Source organism: Rhagoletis pomonella, unplaced genomic scaffold (assembly GCF_013731165.1).
Source record: "Rhagoletis pomonella isolate Grant_MI unplaced genomic scaffold, Rhpom_1.0 Rhpom_scaffold_02213, whole genome shotgun sequence".
NCBI lineage: Eukaryota > Metazoa > Arthropoda > Insecta > Diptera > Tephritidae > Rhagoletis > Rhagoletis pomonella.
The window spans coordinates 1-25,381 of NW_023460767.1; the positions used below are offsets into that span (position 1 = coordinate 1).

General features: G+C 36.2%; 1 protein-coding gene across 3 annotated transcripts; it reads left to right on the plus strand.

Moving 5' to 3' along the window:
- Window positions 1–1,663: 1,663 nt before the first annotated feature.
- Window positions 1,664–25,381, plus strand: LOC118753210 (glutamate receptor ionotropic, kainate 2-like). Of its 3 annotated transcripts, none has more exons than XM_036488084.1 (8): window positions 1,664–1,893; window positions 7,965–8,125; window positions 13,430–13,646; window positions 13,718–13,908; window positions 19,222–19,417; window positions 23,518–23,681; window positions 23,832–24,062; window positions 24,868–25,381. In XM_036488084.1, exons 1-8 carry the CDS (start codon window positions 1,788–1,790, stop codon window positions 25,207–25,209), a joined length of 1,608 nt encoding a protein of 535 aa, XP_036343977.1. In that variant the 5' UTR covers window positions 1,664–1,787; the 3' UTR covers window positions 25,210–25,381. The 3 variants fall into 3 exon arrangements, with proteins under 3 accessions (XP_036343977.1, XP_036343978.1, XP_036343976.1); XM_036488085.1 differs by having other exon boundaries at window positions 23,539–23,681; XM_036488083.1 differs by having other exon boundaries at window positions 23,515–23,681; window positions 24,868–25,380.

Genomic DNA, 25,381 nt, shown 5'->3' on the forward strand with positions numbered 1-25,381 from the left:
ACACAGGGTGAACCAATTAAATTCAAAAAATTAGTTTTTAGTGTATTTCTTTGAAACTTGATAGTTTTATTTACCAATATTCGTACAAAAAAACAGAAACAATTTTTGGTAAATGTTTTTTATGGAAAAGTTGTTTGTGCTATCGAACACTTTTAAGATGTTTTTGTTGGAATTCTCAAAAATGCTAAAGTTTGGTAGAGTGAAATAAAAAGAAATGTTTACAGTGCCTAATTTTTTATTTACTATTTTCGTACGTTTTGAAGTACTTTAATAAAATCTGTGAAGAAGTTTTAGATTTTTATGATGGAACTGTAAAAATCAAGCCATATTTAAGACATATTTCTTAAGTTTCAAAAAAAGTTTAGAGCTAAGTTATTGTATTGCCAAAATTGAAAAACTTAAGGTATTAAATTCTTTTTTTTTAATACTGCATATAAAAAATGAACCTTGTTTTGATATAGTGTATAATTTTTTTATTAAATAGCGACAAGCAATAACAAACAAGTTGGAAGTAATAACAGTTTTTTTTTTGGCGAAAACCCAAAATTTTTACGGGAATTGATAGAAGTCTTATTGATAATTTTAGCATAATATTAAGAGTTTTATCTTGCGTAATCCCGGTTAATGCTAGAACGTTAAGGAGCTGCTAGATATAACTAGAAACTCAGATTTACTTCAATATGGCTGTATTACATGCCAAGTACGGTTCATAAGGTTTTAGTAGTTACACGGCTGTGATGTTTTGGGACACTTGAACTCGTCAATAGGTAATAAGAAATTAAAAAATGTTTTAAAAGTTTTATTATTTAAGTGATGTGCCATTTTCCCATACAAGAAAATCGACGAAAGGTTTAATGGCTAATTGGTTATTAATATCGGATTCGGTACTGTCATCACTTTGGTATACAAAAAAACAAACAAGAAAATTATCAATCTGAAGAAATTGAGATATACATACTTAAAAGACAACATTATAAATTACATTTTTCAAGAAAATATTAAATTATAAATTTTTTCAATAGGTTTTGTGTTTTCCAGTTTTGAAATTGGTTTTTGTTTTTTTGTTTTATTCATCCTATGCTACATATATTCATAGTACTATGATATTCATTATATCATTTTTTCAATAACTAAAATTTATAAGGGAGGTAGTCATTACTGATACCAAAATTGTTTGGTGAGTTGAGTCTCCTTTCTCGGTATAATTTCGAAATCTACTGAAGGCATTTGGTTTGAGGTTTTCCTGTAAATTCGCTATAGATTTTGGTGGTGCACTTCAAAATCGTCATTCGCATAAAAGAGTCAATATTTGTGACAAACTAAATTCAAAAGTGTATGAAAAAATATGTCGAATTTTGTCAACTGGGCGATACTAGTTCGTTTAGAAAGGCCTCAGTTCGGACAATCTTTTTATTTCCGTAAACTTGTGCAATAAATGTTCGTATAGATATTCTTTGGAATTGAATGGTATACGCCACTGTTTTAGTCTCCACATCGTGATGCATTTCTAAAAAAAATTAACTCATTGATTTCAATAAGCTTCAAAGCTTTTTGTTACATACATATTTTCTTATGTATGTAGGTATGTACATGCTCGAAATTTTCCAAAAAGCACAATGCATTTGAGAAGATGTTTTTTCTAACTTAGTTGTTCACGCGCTTTGTTCATCCGCAGTTGACTTTAATATAACGGAGTGAAAAAATATTGAATTTTAATCATGAAATAAGGAAATTATCAAGTAACAAATAGTTTCCCTAATAAATTGGGACTTGGTACTCTTCTCACTATGGAAATACTCAAGTTATTAATAGTTATGTTAGAGTTTATTTTATACGTAAAAGCATGGTCGAATTCGTTCGAAAATAATGACGGCGATGGAAATATTCCGATAGGTATGTAAAAAAGCTACATATGCAGTATGTTCGCTATGTCAAGATTCAATAAAAATGTGTGAATATGCTCAATTGTGTACTCGTATATATGCACTAGGGATGTTTCGAATGCCATATTTTTCATATTAGCGAATGCGAATGCGAATTTTCGGAATGCGAATGTGCGAATGCGAATGTTAGGAATAACATTTAAAAAGCTATAATCGACTTAAGTCATCGTTTTTATTAATTAATAATTGTGTAAATTATTTGAACATTTAACGAGTGCGTAACCTATACAGTGCACTATGGTTTGACGACTATAATTTGCTGGCCAAAAGTCGAGAAGTAACCAAATAGATTTGAAACTTAGTGTTTGGGGGCTTTCGAGGGCGCTGATTTCGAATCTGATAGCAGATTTTTTAAATTCAAAATGGCGGATCCAATGTGGCTACTAAATTTTATAACTTTGTTCTTTATCACCAAAGTCTTATATGTAAGGGAGGTTTGGATCCAATATGGCGTTATCGGAAAAAAATTGTAGTTTAAAAAATTTGTTTAGTTTTTGCTATATATTTTTTCTACTCAAAGCAAAGTTTAAACAAACAAATGCAAGAATGCATTTTTCACCTACGTACTTGCATATCATTCTTGTTATTTCCATTGTGTATCTGCAGGATTTATTTATTTATTTATTTATGTCTATGAATTTCAATCCTTACAGACTATGAACAATTGTAATTTAGTACAAACTATTAATATACATTTTATATATATTTCAATAAAACTACAATACATAATTCAGAAAATTCAAAAAAGCAATCCCTGAAAGGGAAAAAATCCAGATCAGCATTACTAATAAGGGAATTCAATTCACGTAAAGCGCGAGTAATGGGGGCATTACTGGCGTACTTAGTTTTAAAGTTATCCACATAAAAAGGGTAGAAGTTCCTAAGAGATCGCTGGGGAACATTAAATCGAATCCTTTCAGTTTGAAGCTTAACAGCATCTTCTGCGGTCTTAATCACTGAGAAAATCTTTAAATTATCAGTATAAAGCAAAAATTTCGCAAATGAAAAACAGCTTGTGATATCATTAATAAATAGTACAAATAGGAGTGGTCCCAAGGCACTTCCTTGTGGGACACCAGAGGAGGCAACAAAGGGGGGATATGAGATACTATCAAATGTAACAACACAACTTCTATTGCATAAGTAAGAGGATAGACCAAAGCAGGACAATTTTTTATTAGAACTGCTGAAAGTCCATCGACATCAGTTTGGGAGGAAGATTTCAACTAAAGCAAAGTGTTACTAATATCCTCAGATGAAAGGCATAAAGCCCCGAAGTCCAAAGAGTAGTCTAGACTAGATGAAAATTCGCATGGCTGATCATGGTCTTCATCAACAAAATTGGATTTAAAAAACTCAGCAAATAAATTTGCCGCTTCACTTGAGGTTCGCGCTTAATTATTGTTTTTGGGAACACTAGCACTGCTCCTTTTGGATTTTATGTAATTCCAGAAGGTTTTAGGATTTGATTTAATGTTCAACTCCGATGTAGTTATTATAAAGAGATTTATTTAAGTAGTTGAAATTTTTTAAAGCTCGTTTATATTTAACGAAAAACGAATGGTTCTTCGTGGACTTAAATTTCTTAAAATAATTGCTTTTTTTAAGATTTTTAAGCTTTTTTAAATCCTTAGAATACCAGGGTATTTTATAGGGGTTTTTCTTTCTAACCGGAATATTATCCAAGCAGAGTTTACACAAAATGGATTTAAAAATAGTAAAACTGTAAATTGTATCAAAATCTGCAAATAATTTATCCCAATTAATATCGAATAGTAATTCATTAAAACTAGAAAAATCGTATAATGCGTAATTAAAAGATAATATGTCATCAGAAGGTACTGAAGCAAAATAGTAGAAACCGAATTTTACAACTAAAGGTAAACACTAACTTTGTAGGTTACGTTATCACTTACAAAATTCTATTCAAAGAAATAAGGAAATTATTAAAATGACATAAAAAAACTAGCATAGGTTAAAATCACCTAGCACACATAAATGATTATCATTTAGGTTATTTAAAACTAGAGATACCACATTGTCAGCATGAGCTTTGTACTACTCAAATGAACTATCAGGTGGTTTTTACGCTTCGTAATAATAATAATGGTATATAAATTATAGCATTGCAAAGTCATATTCAATGCTTGCATTTATCCGTCGATTTAGCTCGGACTTCACTGATCCATATACCATAAAATTACTATACACTACTCTTGTTCGTTCTAAGCTCGAGTACGCTGTCTTCATCTGGCGACCATATTATGAATGTCATATCAACAGAATTGAACGTATCCAAAAATCTTTTATTCGTTATGCTCTACGCTCTCTACATTTCGTTGATCCTTTCCCATCTTACACCGCTAAATGCATGCTTATAAACCTTAAATCACTGCATAATAGAAGGATTATTCTTTCTCTTCCTTTCGTTTTTGACATTATACGGGGTGCGATTGACTCGCCGTTCTTACTCGAACGGATTACATTTAATATCCCACCAAGAAGCCTTAGGAATCATGACATTTTTTCTCTGGATTTTGTCAGGAATAATTATACGAATAACGCTCCTATTCGCAGAGCTCTAAACGAGTTTAATTCGCTCTTAAACTCTTCTGCTATCGACTTCTCTTCCTCCAAATCTAACTTCAAACTACTTTTAAATAGTATGCTAAATTAGTTATTAATTTATATTTTGGTTTTTACCAAATAGTCTGTACGAAATGTTTATTTCTAGATTAAATAAATAAATAAATAAATAAATAAATATGGAACCTTGTGAAGACTGACAACTTATACAAACACAAAACGCACAGGACACAGGAATGCACGGAGTTGACGCTTGAGAGCAATTAGAACCCCACCACCAAGAAGGCAACCAGTTTTTGCAGCATCTCTGTCTTTGCGAAAAACATTAAAAAGATTTGAGTCGAAGCACCCACTGTCGAAAAAACTTGCATTCAACCACGTCTCAACTAAAACAAAGATGTCATAATCTATTTGCGCAGTAAAAGAATGCACAATATCAGCCTTGGTTCGCATGTCGCATTATTTATGGCTCTACTTCAAGTGAAATATTATTACCCAAATTAGAGGCCATTTTGACAATTAGTTTTATTTTATTTAGTAAGCTACGCCGATGGTCTTGAGCTAGTGCTGTTATCTCTAAGAAATCGCCTCATTTAAGAAAGCAGCAAAATTACTTTTTTTTTTTTTAAATATAATATGCCCCTTTTGAACTTTGACTACTACATTAAAACACTGTATAGGTTAAGCACTCGTTAAATGTTCTAGTAATTTACAAAATTTTTAAGTAATAAAAACGATGACTAAGTTGATTATAGCTATTTCAATGTTATTCCTAATATTCTCACATTCGCACTCCGAAAATTCGCATTCGAAACATCCTTAACTCATACCATTTCGAGCTACAAGAATACTGACTACGAAAGAAATAAATTTTTAAACCTTTAGTAGAAATGTCAACTTTAACAGCTGATATCTCAATGCATGATAAAAACATTACAAGGTAAATTCATTCTCTCAATTCTCGGCCATAATTTTTTTTCTGACGTTTGCAAGCATTTTAAAATCATATAAAATTTAAAATAAAAAAATTAAATTGTTCACAATTGTTTTCGTTTCCCAACAAACATTGGGCTTGCTTAACAATTCGAAATCGATTGGAAAACCAATCTTTTTTTTCGTGCCTCACCTTCGATAACGAATGTGCAATAGGTTAGTATTCGATTCGAGATCTAGGCCATTCTCCTTCGTTATCCAATGTCTTTTTCCCTTCGTTATGAATTCCAAATCCAGCCCATTATCGAATTGAAATTTTATTGTGAGAGAGTGATTATCTCATATTTCCTTTCCCTAATAAGTTGGGTCATGGTACAACAAAAACAGGTAGAAGCCAATTTGACGTCAAACCTACAAAAGTCAAGGTTCTCGGGAGAGTAAAAATAAAAATGAGCGTGTGTAAGGAAAAATAAAAAATTGTATTTCACTGGTTGACGTTTTTAAGTATATTTGAAGTTTATTCTTATTTATTTATTTTCTTTAGTTAAAATTTGATAAAACGTGTATGTTGTTTTCTGTTTTTGTTTTATGAGTTGCAGTGTTGTTGGAGGGACTTTTCGGCATAAGGGTCATAGGAACAGCACATGGCATCAAACGTGCCTTTCCTGTACCTCCCGGTGTATTGGTGAAATCTGCTCCTTTAAAATATTTAACGCACAGCAAGGCATTTCGCTGCAGCTCTGCCCCACAGCTGCTTTCGCAACGCTCCTTACGCGAAGGACATTGAAGCACGTTAAAAAAATAAGTGGTATCTGCTTTATATTTAACACCACATACTTCGGGTGATGCATTTTTAACACATACGCTAAGTATAAACCGCACAACACTACAAAAATTCAAGTGTTAATTAAAATTTGCTATTAACGAACATCAAAAAAAAAACAACGATATGACATTCAAAGCGTAACGAAATATAGGAATTAAAACTAGTAATTTTTAGCAAAAAAAAAACCGACTTCAACTCCCATATAAAAAAATATATATATATATATATCTCATGATCCACTGATCGGATCTCAACTAGATTAGTATGGGACCACCTCTGAGACACTACCTTTCCGATGCAAAAAGAATTATCGAAATCGGTTGACGTGGTCCAAAGTTATGCGGTAACATACATAAAAAAAAAAAAAAAAAATATTCCGACGAACTGATAACCTCCTCCTTTTTTGGAAGTCGGTTAATAAAATCAAGTTGAGGTTTAAAGGTTTCTACCTGTATTTATGTGCCTTGAGTTGGGTCTCACTTTCTCTGTTGTTACCATGATAAAAATATAGCAAGGTAGAACTGTTCTCTCAATTTGTCGGCCATGATTTTTTTTGAAGTTTGCCAACATTTTAAAATCATATAAAAGTGAAAATAAAAAATTGAAATTGTTTGAAATTGTTGTTGCTTGAGATTGAAAATGAAAATGTGTGTGTGAGTTTGTGAATAAATTTAAAAATTAAATTGTTTGGAAACGTCAAGAATTTTAAAAGTGACTCTCAGCGGTTCTACCTTACTATATTTTTATCATGATTTTGGCTTCTACCTGTATTTATGTGCCTTGAGTTGGGTCTCACTTTCTCTGTTGTTACTATGGTTTTAATTTTTTTTTCGAATCCATTTCGAGTGTGTTTTCAATTTACACTGAACGTTGGAAAACTAAGATTGCTTATGAGTTCATTCTCACTTCGATATTCATATTGGATATCGAAGGTAATTTTCGAGCGTTGGACAAAATGTTTATACCCTATAAGAATTGGAGAATGTAGTTAATTTTTATACTAAGTACCTGTAAATAGTATGCAGTAAACAATACTCATATCTGTAATAAGAAAACTTTGAGTAATTTGTTCGGATTTTGAGGATTTTACGTTTGTTTTTGAGGAATTTGGTAATTTTTTGTGGCAACACTGGCCTAAATGGAAGATCGACCAAACACTAATAAATGTGTAAGCCCCAATCGATTATTATTATTAAAAGGAAGGTTATATAGGCAATGGTTTCTTCCCTAGAGCTTATGAAAACATCGAGCTGGTGGAAACTTTATGCCTACGAAGTCGGAATCACCAGAAAACAAATCTATCAAAAATAGCTTTAGCAATTACCGCACCAAAATTGTTTACATTATTTTGTTGGCTTGCGTTATATCTTTATTTTCGCAAGCGTTCGTTCTCGTAGGCAAAATCGGCCTACATAAATTTTCTTAAAAAAAAAAATACCATATGTATGTAAAAAATAATTTCGTTAGGAATCAATAACTACAATCGAAATCTATTTTAGAGCTATGGTTCCATGGACGTTTTGGTTCAGAATTGCCAGTAGATCACCTCAGTCGCCGAAACAAAGTCGGTTATATTTAAAAACAAAAAAATTTACCCGCGTACATACATAAATAGGGGCATATATATGTACATATGTATTTATATTATAGATTTTCTAATTAATTAATTACTTTAGGCATTATATCCGATGAAAATGTGGAAGAGTTGCGGGTAACTTTTGACTACGCAATTACAAAAGCCAACACCAATCTCGGTATACCATTGGTAGGAAGAAGCGAAGAAATTAACTTTGGCGATTCATTACAAGGGTACTCAAGATTATGTAAATTCATGCAGGTTGGTATCAACTATTATTCTGTTCAACTAAATGTCAAATGCAGGTAGGTAATTCAAAAACTCATTATCCTCTTGTTTTTCATTCAAGTAGAGTATTTTCTGCAGCGTTGTCTAAAAAATCTTCAAGGTCATGTACATATCGACTGCTGAATGGAAGATCGACCTATCTCTGCAGACAGTTCGAAAACGCCCTATCTCGAAAAACTTTTCAAGAACGACCTACTTCAGAATTTGGCTGAAGAGCGCCCTCTGTTTCAGAATTCATTCCAAAAACGCCCTGACTCAGCTGCCGATTCAAAAACGTCCTATCTCGTCACATTTTCAATACATTTTGAAATGAGATAGGGCGTTTTTGAACCGGATTCTGAGATAGGGCGTTCTTCAACCAAATTCTGAGGTATGGTGTTCTTCAATAAAATTCCGAAAAAGGGCGTTCTTGAAAAGGTTTTTAAGATAGGGTGTTTTCGAACTGGCTGCCGAGATAGGTCGATCTTCCACTCAGCAGACGATATAATATACACTTATTTGACTTTTCTTTCGGACTTTTGGATATCTCGCCATTCCCCGTACAATCGTTTCAATTTTAGTATGCAATTATTTTCCCATTGAAGGAAGATTCTTGCTTTTTCCCAAAACACCAGAGTTTCTCGAATCGATAAACGCGCACAGTCTTGCATGTCCAGTTTTAAAATGTTTAAGTTAAAATACTGAACTTTCAACACTTGTCTCTTTGAAAGTAATTTATTACCAATAATTTGTGACGAAAATTACCGTTTTAAGAAGTAAAAGGCGGTATTTTTCATTATTTTGTGTATTATTTGTAAAAATTCTTTTTATGGATAGTAATAAAACGGAATTTCAGGTTTTCAAAATACGAAGAATTATAAGGAATGTCGCAGGACTATTTATGAATGTTCGGTTATTTCTACAAGGATGTTTTGATGGGGAGCGGAGGGAGAAGGGGTGTGTCACCTAAAACTACACTCATTGAAAAGAGCATAGTATAAAATTTAAAAAAAAGTCATCCTTCTCCTCCATGCCCCTTCAACAGGCACTCCGGGGGCGATTTCAAAATGGTGTAAAATTGGCAAAGAACAAGTAAAGAAGTATAAGTTCGGGCGAAACCGAACACTATATACCCGGCACACATATTAAATATCGTTTTTTCACCTTTCAGTAGACTGCATGATAATCAAGAGTATTTTTCCAATTATTTCGATAGTACACTATGATTTATTGAAATAATTGGACCAATTTTGGTGGAAATCGGTAAGGCGGTTATCAATATACACTTACGTAGTAAGTAATCAATCATCTTGTTAAGTGTTGTTAAGTGATTGTTGTAAGTTGGCGTCTTAGCTTATTAAAAAATCGGAGTTTTCGTATTTATAAAATGTACCGTTATATGGTAAGTGGCAGTAATTTTAGTCCGATTTCAAAAATGTTCAGCATATTGCTTTTTCATGCCAAGGTTGATAAATGTGCCGAGTTCGGTAGAAATTGGTAACCCGGTTACCGAGAGACACATATGTAGGCATAAGTGGGCGGTGCCACGCCCATTTTCCAAAAATTTTCCTAATTATAATTTTCTGCTAAGAGGTTATTGCATATATCGATTTTGAGTAAATTAGCATAAATAGTTACTTATTTATCGCAGTTTTCGTATTTCTGTAAATTACCGTTATATGGGAGGTGGGCGTGGTTCTTGTCGGATTTCAACAGGTTTCTTAGTCAAACCCTAAGTAATGTTCTCAGCGAGTTTGGTGGGGATTGGTAAAGGGACTACAGAGATACAGCTTTTTATCGTAAGTGAGCGGGGCCACGCCCATTTCCCAAAAATTTCATATGTAACTGTCTTATTTTATTTTAAATTTCTACTTCGCATACCAACTTTCAACAATTTGGATCCAGTATTTGCGGAAATATCGTAGTTTTTGCATATTTCGAAAATACCGTTATATGCGAGGCGGGCGTGGTTATTGTGCGATTCTGCCCATTTTCAATCCCAACCTACCTTGGATAAAGGGAAACCTATGTACTTACCAAATTTTGTTGACATATCTCAATTTTTTCTCGAGTTATCGTGTTCACGGACAGACAGACGGACGGACGGCCAGTCACCGCTTAATCGATTTCTCTTTTCATTCTGATCATTTATGTATATATATGTCTATATCTATCTCGATTCGTTTTGGCTGTTACAAACAACCGTTATGTGAACAAAATTATAATACCCTTGTGCACAAGTGCGCTCGGGTATAAAAATTAAACTCGTGTTAGGCCATCAGCAGTCTTTTTACGCAAAATTCCTTTCCGCGTTGGTGGCCTTCGGTCGTGATAGAAAAAATAACCTCATCAGTCCAACTCCGGTTACACCATCCATATAATTTTTGCGCAAAATCCACCTCCAAATTTATAAATTGCATATAGCTATTTGTTATCAAACTGCATTAGATTGTATTATTTTTGAACCATTACACAGGTGTACCGAATTCTTGCAGTTTGGAAACGCGCAAGAATTTTCTTTTAATATTTTCATCAACTTCACTAGCTTTGAAAATTTTGTTTCTTTTTCAAGAAACAAAAATTTTTCTGCTAGAGAATCTGGTTGCATTATTTTAGTTAAATGTCATAAACTTGTTAAAAGTCAAGTGGTCGGCAACAACAACGAATGCAAATAAATGAAACTACCTAAGAAAAACTTTATCTCACTCTAATTTTATCAATGACACTCCCACCCTACTCCTAAAAACAAAAACAGTGATATTTCTTTTCCATTTCCATTTCTTTGAAAGTTTTAGGAACATTCTTAAATTTTTAGTAGTGAAATTTTTACTTTTTAAATTTGAAGAAATGTTTGTTCTGCATTCGCTGGCGACAACAAAAGAAAATGGGTGAGATTTGTTGGGCCGCAGAAATTCAATGTAGGCTAAAGAGACGAAATTTCCTTAAATACCGAATGTGTAGTTGTATTTGTCCACATTCATGGATACCTATTGATTCTGTCAGTCGCTGTAAAGTAAAGCGCGCAACGGTTCTGGCAAATGAGTCAACAAAGGAATTTAGGTATTGACTTACACCCCCGAATGAGACTTTGCCGCAGTATAATATTGGCAAACCACATCCATGGGGCCAATCGTAACACACGACAGCTCGGTTTAGTCAATGGCGCGATGTAATTTCAAACTTACGGCACTCCTCGTTTGGCGAAGTAGATCAATTCAGAAATATTTTTGAATGGGTTTGCCACTTTTTTGTACCTAAAACAATTTATGATAGATAGCAAATGAAGGGTATTTTTGAGAATTTAAATCAAGAAATATTTTCCATGAGGGTTTCCACGTTTTTTTTGTCTAAACTAAAATATCAGAGTTGCACGTTGACATGAAACAGCTAATTTATTGCTTTTGTAATGCTACGAAAATTAATGGGTTCTAGCTTTTTAGTTTTACTCTAACTACAGCTGGCTCTAACTGAGGACTACGATTATGCCCCATTGCTTCTTGGTCCGATATAAAAAACGTTTAGTTTTAACTGTGGCAAAGTGGGACTGCTTAATATTTGATAATTGTGAACAATTAGAGAAAAAACTGTAATATATATATAGCACAAATATAAACTACATAAAAAATATTTAGTGCCTACACTTTCGCCAGTGCCGGCCGACTTTCTCGACCGCTTTAAAAACAAAATTTAAATTTTTTGGGATGTTTCTCGTGCCAGAGGTTGAAACCAGGAAGCACCGATTTGGCAGAACGCACCTCTGGAGTATAATTTGACAAAAAAAAACTCTGGTACTGCTGATTAGGAGCAGAAATTAGTTATCTATTAGAATTATTGAAATATTCATGTTTATTTAAACAAAATTTGGAATTTTTTAGCATTTGTAGAAAAATTCAAATACGCATTTTTCCTCAATATTTGGCTAGAATAAATATGGCCACCGTACTCATAGATGATATCTCACAATCTTTTCCCAGAATTCTCCGTGAGTTGAGCCACAACAAAAATACACATACATACATAGCTACCAGTGTTGATAACTGCATTTTCCAATTTCGTACGAAAATGTAATTCAAATTGTACTTTTTATCACTAAATTGTACCGAATTTTTATTTTTTTTTATTGTGTATAAATTGTATTTAATTGTTGTTCCTAATAAAGTACAAATAATTGCTAAAAATTTAGAAACAATATTACCTCTATTTTATTTACGTAAAATATACACACTTTTACATCAGGCGCTGTGATTTTAAATACATGTACATATCTAAGCACAATGAATAGATATTTTTAAATTTACAAAGTGCCACGTTTTTTTTCTAAAATTCAGAATATCTTCCTCTTTCAGTTTTTCTGTGTTTTGATTTCTTAATCTATCATCTAAGAAAGTAATCAAAACAATTCTGCATAACTTAACGAATCATGTGTTGCCAAATTTTGGCAGACGAAATTGTACTAAAAAGTGCTGGGTTGTAGGAATGTAGAAAGCACTTGAAATTGTATGAAAAAAGTACAATTGTATCAAAATTATCAACACTGATATCTAACGGATGTACGTATCGTCACTAGACACGAATAAGGGCGCGTAAAAAAACTTCAGCGAAGAAAGACTCTTTATATAGCTGACGGCGAAGAGACGCGTTAAAATATTTGACGGCGAAGAAAGACGCGTAAACTTATTAAAGAGTTTTTGTGGAATTATGGTTAAGTGACAGTCCTTGGTACAAATCTATATTTCTTTCTTCGCCGAAGTTTTTCTTAAGCGTCTTTTTTCGTAAATTTTTTTACGCGTTTTTTTTTCGCCGTCAAAACACTAGCTCGCCCTTATTCGTGTGCAATGACGATATATATGTATGTAGTAAGTATGGATATCGGTACTTTATCGCCCAATCTAACATTTTTGTATCATAAACGATCACAACCCATGACTAGCCAACGAGGGCACTTACGCAAAGCGATTCTATCATTTTCAAACTTTGGCACGTTTGTGGCACAGATTATTATTTTTGATCAATTGGGTTAAAATTTGAAGGGATTATCTTTGATTGCAGAAAATCACTTCAGGGGATAGCAGCCGCAAATTTCGTGTTTTAAAAAATATGGCCCACTCTAATGTACATACATGCATAGTTTAGTAAATTAGTCGACCAGATATTCGGAATGGACTAGGTCAATTAAAAAGTTTTTAGAATTTATTTAATTTTGTTAAGCAACATAATTTATAAAAATAATATGTAATACTCATTAGTAAGCAATAATAAGCAAGTGTTCTTTGAAATCTTCCATTAAACTGCATTTAGAATGGAATAGGTGCCATTTTTGGTCCTTCTTCGCGTCAAACTTCAGCACATCTGCTAACAATATGTGATGCCAAGGATATCCCCTATGTATACCCGCATATGAGTGAGCATTTGGAAGGCTTTAACCTTTACCCACATCCAATGGATTTGGCGCGCATACTCCATGATCTTATCAACGTATTTGAATGGACACGGTTTATTTTTCTCTATGAATCTTGTATGTACATACATATATAAATATGGCATTCAAACAAGTACATGAAATTTATATGACTATTTATTTTGCAGCTGACTATTTAAGCATATTAAACGGTTTAATGTCGTTTTACGTCAGTGACGGTCCGGTCATTAATGTACTACGGTACGACCTCAAATTGAACGGAAACTACAAAGCGGTCCTACGACGCGTGCGCAAGTCGGATGATGGACAGATTGTGGTGGTAGGCTCAACTCCGTCGGTAGCCGAGCTTTTAAGGCAGGTAATATAAATAAATATAAGAACTATGAAAATCTTAATCAAATTTAAAATGTTTACTTCTCATATATGTACACAGAGTAGCTTCGGGTATTATGGACTACTGTTTTTCTTTTCGGATCACAATAACGAATGTAGGAATAGAATTAATTGTTATGAGGAGTCTGTAATGTGGTGACGCTTTATTAGGATGAATGTTTTTACTATAGTCACGTTATAGGTTTATTCAACATCAGAAAAATTTGATTGGCTTTTACTGCAAGTTCAGTAACACAAAAAACTTGCAAAAGAAAGCCAAAACGTGAGCCTCAGGGGAGAGCTGAAAAAGTTTACTAGTAAAAGCTCAATTAGTCTAGACACAACTAAGCTAACGTAAGAAATCGCCGTTATCCTAGCCAGAAGCGAATGTTTAATGTTTTTGTATTTTCCTTTTCAGCTAATTGTCACTTTTCCGCCTATAAGCCACATCAAAAAATTCCGAAACAAAAATATTTTCGTTGGCCGATATATCTATTAGGTTACGCTACGTAAATTAGAAGATCAGTAATTAGTCCAGTAAAATTAGATAAATTTGGTAGGAAATTAAAAAAAAAATTGTAACAGCGATTTTTTGATGCAGTTTACTTCTATTTGACACGTAGTTCATGGAATCACAGTCGTGCCCCTAACTGTCATTTGGCAACATTCTGCCATCTTGGAATTAAGTTTTTTGGGTTATTTTACATTTGTCGTAAAAAATGGTTAAATGCATTGTCGCTGTAACCGCATAAGCGATTTTGGCCGAGTCCAAAACAGCACGCCAGTCATTTCTCTTCTGTGCTAACTGACGCCAATTGGAAATGCCAAGTGAATCCAAGTCCTTCTCCACCTGGTCTTTCCAACGCAGAGGAGGCCTTCTTCTTCCTCTGTTACCAGCATCGCGGCCCGCGTTGAATATTTTCAGAGCAGAGGCGTTTCTGTCCATTCGAACGACATGGCCAAGCCAGCGGAGCCGCTGAATTTTAATTCGCTGCACTATGTATATATCGTTGTAAAGCTCATGCAGCTCATCGTTAAATCGTCTGCGATATTCGCCATCACCAACGCGTAAAGGTCCGCAGAATCTTTCTCCCGAAAACTCCAAGAGCCGCCTCGTCAGATGCTTTCATTGTCCATGCCTCGGTGCCATACACCAGCACAGGCATGATGAGTGACTTATAGAGTGTGATCTTTGTACGACGAGAGAGGACTTTACTTCTCAATTGCCTACTCAGCCCAAACACTTGTTGGCAAGAGTGATTCTCCGTTGGATTTCAAGGCTGACATTATTATTGGTGTTAATGCTGGTTCCCAAATAAACGAAGTCGTCTACTTTTTCAAACTTGTAACTGTCAACAGTGACGTGGGTGCCAAGACGCGTATGCTCTGACTGTTTGTGTGCTGACAGGAGATACTTCGTTTTGTCCTCGTTCACCACCAGACCCATTCGCTTTGCTTCTCCAATCCAATCCCGAGAAGGCAGAACAGACGTAGCCCTTGTTTTTACCGATAATATCGATGTCGTCGGCATACGCCAGCAATTGTACGCTCTTATAAAGTATTGTGCCTGAGCGGTTCAGTTCTGCGGCTCTTATTATCTTCTCCAACATAAGATTAAAGAAATCACACGAAAGGGAGTCTCCTTGTCTGAAACCTCGTTTGGTATCAAACGGCTCGGAGAGGTCCTTCCCTATTCTGACGGAGCTGGTGGTATTGCTCAACGTCATTTTACACAGCCGTATTAGTTTCGCGGGGATACCAAATTCAGACATCGCGGCATAAAGGCAACTTCTCTTCGTGCTGTCGAAAGCGGCTTTGAAATCGACAAATAGATGGTGTGTGTCGATCCTATTCTCGCGGGTCTTTTCCAAGATTTGGCGTATTGTGAATACCTGATCTATGGTGGATTTTCCAGGCCTAAAGCCACACTGATAAGGTCCAATCAGCTCGTTGACGGTGGGCTTCAGTCTTTCGCACAATACGCTCGATAAGACCTTGTAACCTATGCTTAGAAGGCTAATTCCGCGGTAGTTGGCGCGTATGGCGGGGTCGCCTTTCTTGTGGATTGGGCAGAGCACACTTAAATTCCAGTCGTCGGGCATGCGTTCATCTGACCATATTCTGCATACGAGCTGATGCATGCACCTCATCAGCTCCTCGCCGCCGTACTTGAATAGCTCGGCTGGCAGGCCGTCAGCTCCAGCAGCTTTGTTGTTTTTCAGCCGCGTAATCGCTATACGTACCTCGTCATAGTCAGGCGGTGGGACAGCTACTCCATCATCATCGACTGGGGACTCGGGTTCGTCTTCCTCACTACTTTCAGCGCTGCTACCATTCAGTAGGTTATAAAAGTGTTCCCTCCACAATTTAAGTATATTCTGGACATCGGTCTCTAGGTCGCCATTGTTGTTCTTACAGGAGTTCGCCCCGGTCTTGAAACCTTCCGTAAGTCGCCTAACCCTCTGGTAGAATTTTCGGGCGTTCTTCCTGTCGGCCAGCATCTCAAGCTCTTCGCACTCACGTATTTCGGCCTCTCTCTTCTTATTGCGGCAAATACGTCTTGCTTCCTTCTTCAGTTCCCTATAACGGTCCCACATGGCTCGCGTTGCGCCCGATCGCAGCGTGGCCCTGTAGGCGGCATCTTTTTTCTCTGCGGCTTCTTGACATTCCTCATCGTACCAGTTGTTCTTTCGGGCTCGCTGAAATCCAACTACTTCTTCGGCGGCGGTACTTAATGATCGGGAAATGTGGTTCCACTGCTCGCGTACGTCGGATTGTTGAAGAGTGCTCTCAGAGAGCAGGTGTGTGAGTCGAGTGGCGAATAAATTGGCCGTCTGTTGTGATTGCAGCTTTTCGACGTTAAGCTTTCCTTGCATTGTTGGGCGCACATTTTTTGCTGCACAGAGGCGGGTGCGTATCTTGGCTACAACAAGATAGTGGTCCGAGTCGATGTTTGGCCCTCGGAGTGTACGTACGTCCAAAACGCTTGAAGCCTGCCTTCCGTCTATCACAACATGATCGATTTGGTTTCTCGTTTTTCGATCTGGAGACAGCCATGTAGCTTGGTGGATGTTCTTATGCTGGAACCTAGTACTACATGTTACCATGTTTCGGGCCCCGGCGAAGTCGATCAGCCTCAGTCCGTTATCGGACGTTTCGTCGTGGAGGCTGAATTTTCCGACAGTGGCGCCAAAGATCCCTTTCTTGCCCACCTTGGCATTAAAATCGCCATGCGTAATTTTGACATCTATCGCATTTCTTGGATGGCGGTGATGTCAGCCTTTGTCTTCCCGAGGACATCAACCAGCCGGGCAGAGGCACCTTCCCCATTAAGGGTTCGGATACTCCAGGTGCATACCCTTAAATCATAGTCCTTTATACGTTTGCCGTGGTCGTCATCAGAAAAAGGGGGTCTCATCCGAGGCTGTTTTTTTCTTTTCATTGGGCGGGGTTTTCACGTGGCGGGACCCAAACCCAGCGCACGCGAAGTTTTACGCCTTCTCACTTTAGCTCGCTCCCAAACGATAGGTGGATATAAATATCCGGACGTTGTGAGCTGCGATTTGAACCGTACGCACAAGAATCGCTTCTGGCCACTCCCAGGTGAATGGCAGTCAAAAGTTTTCCACTTCTGCGAACGAACCATCTCTCTCTCTATCTAGAGGCGAGCGCCTGCTCGTGGATGTCACCATAATATTGTTATAACTTTAGAACTACTTGTTTTCTAAACATGAAACTTTCCCAAAAATTTCCGTATATAAGTATTTGTCTATAATGCTGCATTAAAACAAAACAAGAATTTTAAACTTCATAACACAACTTTTGCATTTGTAAAAACCTTACCTTTTATAAAAAAGTTAAAATATCCGCCATTTTGTTTTTAATAAGTATTAAGGAGTGTAGTTAGACTCATATACTTTAAAATAAATAGTATCTAGTTTATTGTGTACAAATTTCAAATCAATCGATACATAAACGCCTGAGATATAGCGAGTTTAATTGAAAATTTCGCAAAAATTGGTCGCCATAAAGGCATGAGCAAAAACTTGGTTAAAATGAACTTTAAATGTATTTTTGAATAAGCTATCGATTACAATTCGTTTGAAATCGCTTCTCTTCACTTCTAGTCTGTTCCAATAGCAGTCCAGTTTACAGGATTTAGTCAGAACTTACAGGAAGTCGTTCCTATTGACATAAAACCTGTAAGTGGGAACACATTTGAGAGAGTAACTGAGCAACTGTTCCTAGTCAGAAGTTACAGGATTTAGTCCGGAGTTTTTTTTCCTGTAAGTGTCAAACGATCAGCTGATTTACATGTGCAAACAAAAACAGAAAGCGGTGAAAGCAAAGAACCTTATATTTGTTAAAAAATGCAAGTAAACAACGAAATATTTGAATATGTATAGATTTTAATAATTATTTAGTGATATTTCAGCCAAATCAGTGTAGTACCAATGACATGTAAACAAACCGTCTGACGTTTTTACAGGAAATAGTGCTTTTTGCGTTCCCGTGCACTTCGGCATCTGTTCTCCTTTTACTCTCAGTTGAGAGAGTAAAATTGTAGTTTGACAGTTCCACAGGTTTTAGTCCGAAGTTCAAAGGAACAGACTATTCAATTTTATGTTTTTTACGCTTCCTGTTGTTTTCGCTGCTTGTTGTTGTCGCCCAAACTTTGCGAGAAAAATAACGGTCCTGCGCATTGCGCAACCTTTTATATATAAACCTTGGCCATTTGCAGATATGCTTTCTACCAGTGTGGTATGTAGGTCCAGCAGTACTGGGTATTATGAAAAAATATAACAGTACTTCCGCGTCTAAGCGTGTTTATATATCAAAAATCCCGTCGTAAAAACTTCTGACATCAGCAGAGAATAATTTAGAAAAAATTAGGTGGGATAATTTCTATAAAATAATGACCCTGAATTAAATTCTACAACGATTTCGATATTTGTAAGCATTCCCCGCTTATACATATGTAAGTACATAGTATGCCCTTTAGTCCGTTTGTTTTTGACTGAAACTGGGAAAGCGCATTGATATATGTATACTGTTTATGGGCTTCCTTATCCAAAATGACGAACACAATGAGTAAGTAGTCTGCTCATATTCAAAATATAAGTTTAAGTAAACTTTTTTTCTAATTTAACAGACTTTTGTGCAGCAAGTATTGTCGCAAAGCAACCAAGTTTTGGAAAAAAATTAACGTGACTTATTAAATAGAAGCTTTTACCATAATACCCGAAGATACGCTATTTTGCAAGCATAAATTGTCACAATTTTTTTTTTACACTTCTAGGCACAGCAAGTTGGAATCATGAATGACAAATATTCGTATATTATAGGCAATCTAGATTTCCATACTTTTGATTTAGAAGAATATAAATATAGTGACACAAATATAACTGGCATACGCATGTTCTCACCAGATCAGTTAATTGTCCAGGAACTCATATCGCAACTAGGCAATAACGAGAATGACCAAATAGACAATGGTTTGTATTTGTACATACATACATACGTATCTCTAGAAAATAATTTATGCAACCTCACATACGCGGTTTTGCATTTTGTTGATACGCGGTTTTTTTTTTGCTTTAAACGACGATATGTAAATTGAGAATCTATGTGTGTACATATGTATATATTACCTTGTTTATACCTACGCAAGAACCGCATTAACAAAAAACCGATTTTACTGAACACATATTACTTTCTAGAGTTTATACCTGTGTCTTTATAGCGCACTCGCTGAAACCGTATTCAAAAGTAACCAAAATTTGCTGTTTATTTTTCGATATTTCTTTAATAAATACTTCGCACGGTTCACCGAAATAGAAGCGAACAATAATTCAAATTTATTTTAATAATAATTAAAATTTAAGACGGGCATCAGCCTATTTTCACTTCGCGTCAAATGAGCGATGTGTTTATACCTGTTTTCTAACCGAAGTGAGAAATAAAAAACCGATTTGAAAACTAATTCGAGTCAGTACACTTTTCAATTTCAACGCGCTTTGAAATTCAGTTTATGCATCCGTTTTAAATCACAGCGAACTAGGTCAAAGCGCTTTATGTGTCGGTATAAACAAGGTATATGTATATACAGATGTAAATATATACGCTTTCGGCCAATGAAATCGCTCGTAACATCGTGTTGGCTTATAAAATACCGACAATTGTTGTTAATGGATTATCCGAAGTCACCAGATGTTTGCTTATTATATCCACTTACCACGAGAGTACAGGTAATATTACTTAGTTCTCAGCAGTGCAATGAAGTGCTTATGCAGAGATAACGATGGAAATTCGTTTAACGCACGTATTTAGTACCAGTCCCAGATTTTGAAGTATATTTTTGGAAAAGTTATGACGACAAGTTCACGCTTCGCGAGCCTCACGATTTTCATTCTAAATCTCATAAATTTTTTATATTTACTCTTTAATTTGTCTTTTAAAATAATAAGATATGAAGGGTTTTTAATTCTATAAGTCAAGGAAAAATTATTTTCTGCCTTTTATTCCATTTATCAGAGTTGGGGTAGTCTACTAAATTTTTAATACCTAAACATATCACTGGCATTAAATATATTGGAAGGAAGTCGATTTTATATTATTTATCGCCACCTTAGTGATATCGAAAAATTATCATGATTATATCCCTGCAAATGTCCCCTTATCTTATAGGACTGGTTGAAGGACACTTTCGGTAGCCTTTTGTCTGATAATGGGATTGCCAAATCACAAATCGCTCCAGCAAACCCAATTTTCAATTAGTATAGCTAGAGGTGCTATACCTAATGTGACCAACTATTTCATAGCTCAAAGAAGTACAGGCTGGGTTGGGTTAGATTAAAGTGGTTGCCCCAGGCAAAGGGACACACTTGGACAATTAAGAGATAGTCCTTTTTGGTACCACGAAAAAACTGAACGAATACCCTTAATTTAGTAACTTAATTTAGTTACCGAATTCCGAATGTGGCTAATTTCGATCCCTGAGAATTCAGGGTTAGTTGAAAAGTGCTTCCATCTTAGCCTCCCGAAGGTTGGGTAGTCTAAAAGAAAGTGTGGAGATGATTCCACCTCACCTTCCTCTTGATAGCTGATACCTAGCACTGCAAAAAGCATTTTAAAGTTCCCTATAAAAATATTTTATGCAGCAGAGAAATGTCTTTTTTCCTTCTTTATGTCTCAAAAGGATCGTCGCCTTCTTTTGCCCATTTTATTAGGTATTTAGTAGAGTATGCAATTCATTATCGCGAAAACGAAGTACGCGTGTTTTTCTAGCGCTCGTCGAGCTAACACTAGACCATCCAAGAGTGTACCGCAGGAGGACAGAGGCGTCCCTACTTGCTTCTTATCTGGGGATAACGTTTTAAGGGTGCGTATCCGATGCCAGGTCATCAGCCACGTAGTTTCCCGCAATTTCACTGTGATCCGGCGCCTAAACTAGCCTTACTTACAAGAACTAAGAAGCGATTGATATAGAGGTCAGACATTCCTTTACCGATTTCGAGCGCACCATCACACCCTTTAGGAGTGAGTCTACCACTTCCTTGATGGCAGCTTTCTCCACCACCTGAAAGACACTGCAGAAGTCCGGAAGCCTGAACATATGTAGTTCTGATGGAGAGTTTCCGACAGAAGAAACCTCCCTAACCCTGTCTCCAAGTTTTGATCCGTCCGTGAAGAAGTTTACCGCTCCCTTCTTCGAGTAACGCCGCCCTACCTAGTCCTCTCTTGAGAGAATATAGGTAGAGAAGGGGCTTCTTGGAGTTAGTTCAGAGGCGCTGTATTCTATGTGTTCAAAGACAAAGCCCGCCAGAACTCCAGAGTATTACCACGCGGTTTTTCTGAGCCTAACATCAGTTCGTACTCAATTCTGTCTGCAATATCCGCAGGCGCCATGTTCAACGCGACGTTAAGCGCCAGGGTTGGTTTCTAATGCTCTACTAATTCCAATTAGGGCGATTCGCTGTAGACGCTCCAGTTTTTTACAAGTTTAGCCTTTTCTAGTGAATTCCACCGGACAGAGGCTCCGTGAGACAAATCTGGTTTCATAGAGCTAATGAATTATTTTAGGCGAGAGACCTCACCTTTTACAGGGAGCTTCCTTACAGCAGTACAAGGCAACCGACGAATTTCTTATCATTTCCTCAATGTTAGGCTTCCACGACAGCTTACTATCCAGGACCAAGCCTAATTACTTAACCCTGTCTGAGATCCACAGACGAACACCCCCACTCGAGGGAAGGACTACAACGGGTGTCTTGTATTTCCTGTCAAACAGTACCAGTTCTGTCTTTCCGTCGATCATCCAGCTAGTTATCTGGTTTAGGTAACCTTGAGCCAAATCAAAAATGGTGTCTAGAAATCGTCACTTAACCGAGAGTTCCACGATCATCCGACAGCGCATTTTTCCAGTTCCTCTAGCAGATCATTTACAACCGCAATCCAGAGTAGGCGTGAGAAACTACCACCTTTCGGAGTACCCCTATTCACTCTGCGCTGAGTGCAGGCGCTCCCCCACTCCGCCAAGATAGTTCTGTCACGAAGTAAGCTGTATATAAGCCTTGGTATGAACCCCAAAATTATGAATAGACCTGACTATTTCCTCTAGAGTGACATTGATGAAGGCCTCCTCGATATCGATGAAGACCCCTACTTACGTGAAGGCTTCCTCTCGTCACCTTAGCAATGTATGCAGGGTGGTATCTACCGACTATTCCAAGGCAATAAGCCATGTAACGATCGTCCAGATGATCGGAGAAGTACATGACATGAAGTGCAATATATCGCAAAGGAGTACATTTGAGTAAAGTACAAGAGCTCGAAAAGAAGTACAGGGCATGAATCACGTATTAAGACAATCGTCTGAACGATATCATGTCCAGATTGTCTTGCTTCGTGAAAACCAAAAATTGTTTGTACGCTTGTGCGATATCGTCAACTCGTTTTCACTTTTGCTTCACCTAACAGTAACAGTAACATGTAACAGCAACACAAATGCATAAATCAGTGTTTCGACGACGTCGTTTTGTCAATATCGTTTGAACGACTATCGTTTGAAAGTTACGTGATTCATGCCCTGTACTTCCGAAAGAAGTACGGTTGGTCACATTAGGTATACCTGCGATGGTTCCCAGTACTTCCGTTGGTCAGATACGCATGACTGCTGTAATGGCTACACAGACCAATCGGTGAAATTTTTCAAAGGGATAGCGCCAGAAATTTATTGTGCCCATGCATGTCGGGTGAATGACAACTAATTCTTGCAACACAATTATTCAAGATATTTAAATTCTACATACAATTCACTCTGCAAAGCGTTTTCTATTTGAACTTTGCCTACAAAAGCTTTACAGTCCGCTTTCGGTGACCACAAGTGAATACATATGTACATATGTATATGTACGTAAATATATATGTATGTAATTCAATAAAATGTGTATGTATCAAAGAATATAGAATATAAAGAACTGGAGAGTCAGCCAGGAAAATGAACCGGATGGACTTTGCATCTTCTTTGTGTTCTATTGTCTTTGAGGATGATTTCTGTAGGATTTGGCTTCACAAAAATTTAATATTTCAGCAGGTTTATGTCCGATAACTTTAGAAATGGCATTGACGTATGATGCAGTTCAAGTATTTGCCGAAACTACAAGGAGTCTCATATATCGTCCTCAACCGCTAAACTGTTCTGATAGCAGCGATCTCGTGCAGCCAGATGGATCAACATTTCGAAACTACATGCGCTCGGTAACGTTCCCCTTCCAAACGTGTACATAACTGTTCTTTTTACTTTACTTTCATTGTTATATATGTATGTATATATATATATGTACATATGTGTACTTATGTATGTAAACTCTAATCTTGGAAATGTAATCAACATTTCAATCAGTGTAGATCAATATTCGCGAAAATACTATCACCGGTCAAATTTACTTTGAGGGCAATATACGTAAGGGATATATCCTCGATGTTGTAGAGCTACAATCAAGCGGTCTTGTTAAAATAGGCACTTGGGACGAACGGAATAACTTTACTCTTCAACGTCCACCTCAAATAGAGTTACCAAGCGAGGGAGATGCCGATTCCTTAGTGAACCAAACATTTCGTGTTCTGATTTCAGTGCCTGTAAGTTCTAATACTTATCATACATATACATTAACTTTTATAAATATGGCCGAAAACGCCGAACTGTCACGAAAAAATAAGCCTTGAACAGACTGGACAAAACAATGATACTCAGAAATGTACATATTATTTTTGTTGTTTACAATGTTTAAGATCTTAAAATAATACCTGATTAAAAAATCAATCTTTTTGAAATAACTCGTCATGATTGCGGTCCTTGGTTTTACATTTCTTATATAAATCAACTTCGTAGCTGCGCCACTCTTAGGTCCAATTTCAGATGGCCTATTTAAGTAGAGATTGTTAATTAACTTGAAAAATTCATTTTCCGATCATACATTTAATACCCACTTAAATGGCCAATATTGGCCAAGTTTGATAGATGGGTTGTTTTATCAATCTTGCCAAACAAAAAAATTTCCAGGAACAAGCAACAATGTTGCCCCTTGTTTGGCATTTTTAAATTAAGTTGATCTGAAAGCCAACGAAAGCTAAATGACAATTAAATAACAATCCAGAATTAAACTAAGGTGTCGTTTAAATATTCATCTGAAATTGGCCCTTACTAACCGTAACTAATTCAAATACATACTACAACTAATCTATATAAGATATAATAATATATGATCCCAACCCCCGGAATTTTTTATATGCGTATTTTATCTTCCCTGGATTCGTTTTATACGTTTTAGCCTACATACACTACATACATATATTTATTTATTTTTTTAAACATGTTTATTTTCATGCAACAACTACATTCGTACCTCTTCACACAACAAAAACAAAATATAAATTTCCTTAGAACAAACCTTACGCAAGTTTAGTTGAGAGTCACAAAAAATTGATTGGCAACAATCAGTTTGAAGGATATAGCATAGATTTGATAAAAGAATTGGCCGCAAAATTAGGCTTCAATTATACTTTTATAAATGGCGGTAGCGATTACGGCGGTTTTAATAAGACAACTAATTTAACGTCGGGTATGATGAAGGAGATCAATGAAGGCGTAAGTGCTCAGAAATCTATAAATGCTTATTTGTGCCCACAAGTCATAACCGCTGAAGTCGGGGGGTTGGCTTCAACATATTGCACTTTTCCGATTAATTTTTTGAAGATACTTGTTTGGAGTGTTGACAGAATATGACTGGCATCATATTTATTTCATTCACATTTATTTGCTAAGATTTGCCCAGTGCGTCATTCACAATCGCACGCAGCCGGCGCAACCCAGCCTGGCTACTGGAACAAGACCGGTTTACCCCATCATCACTACCAGTGTTGCCGGGATATTCCGAAGAAATGTATCATATTTAATA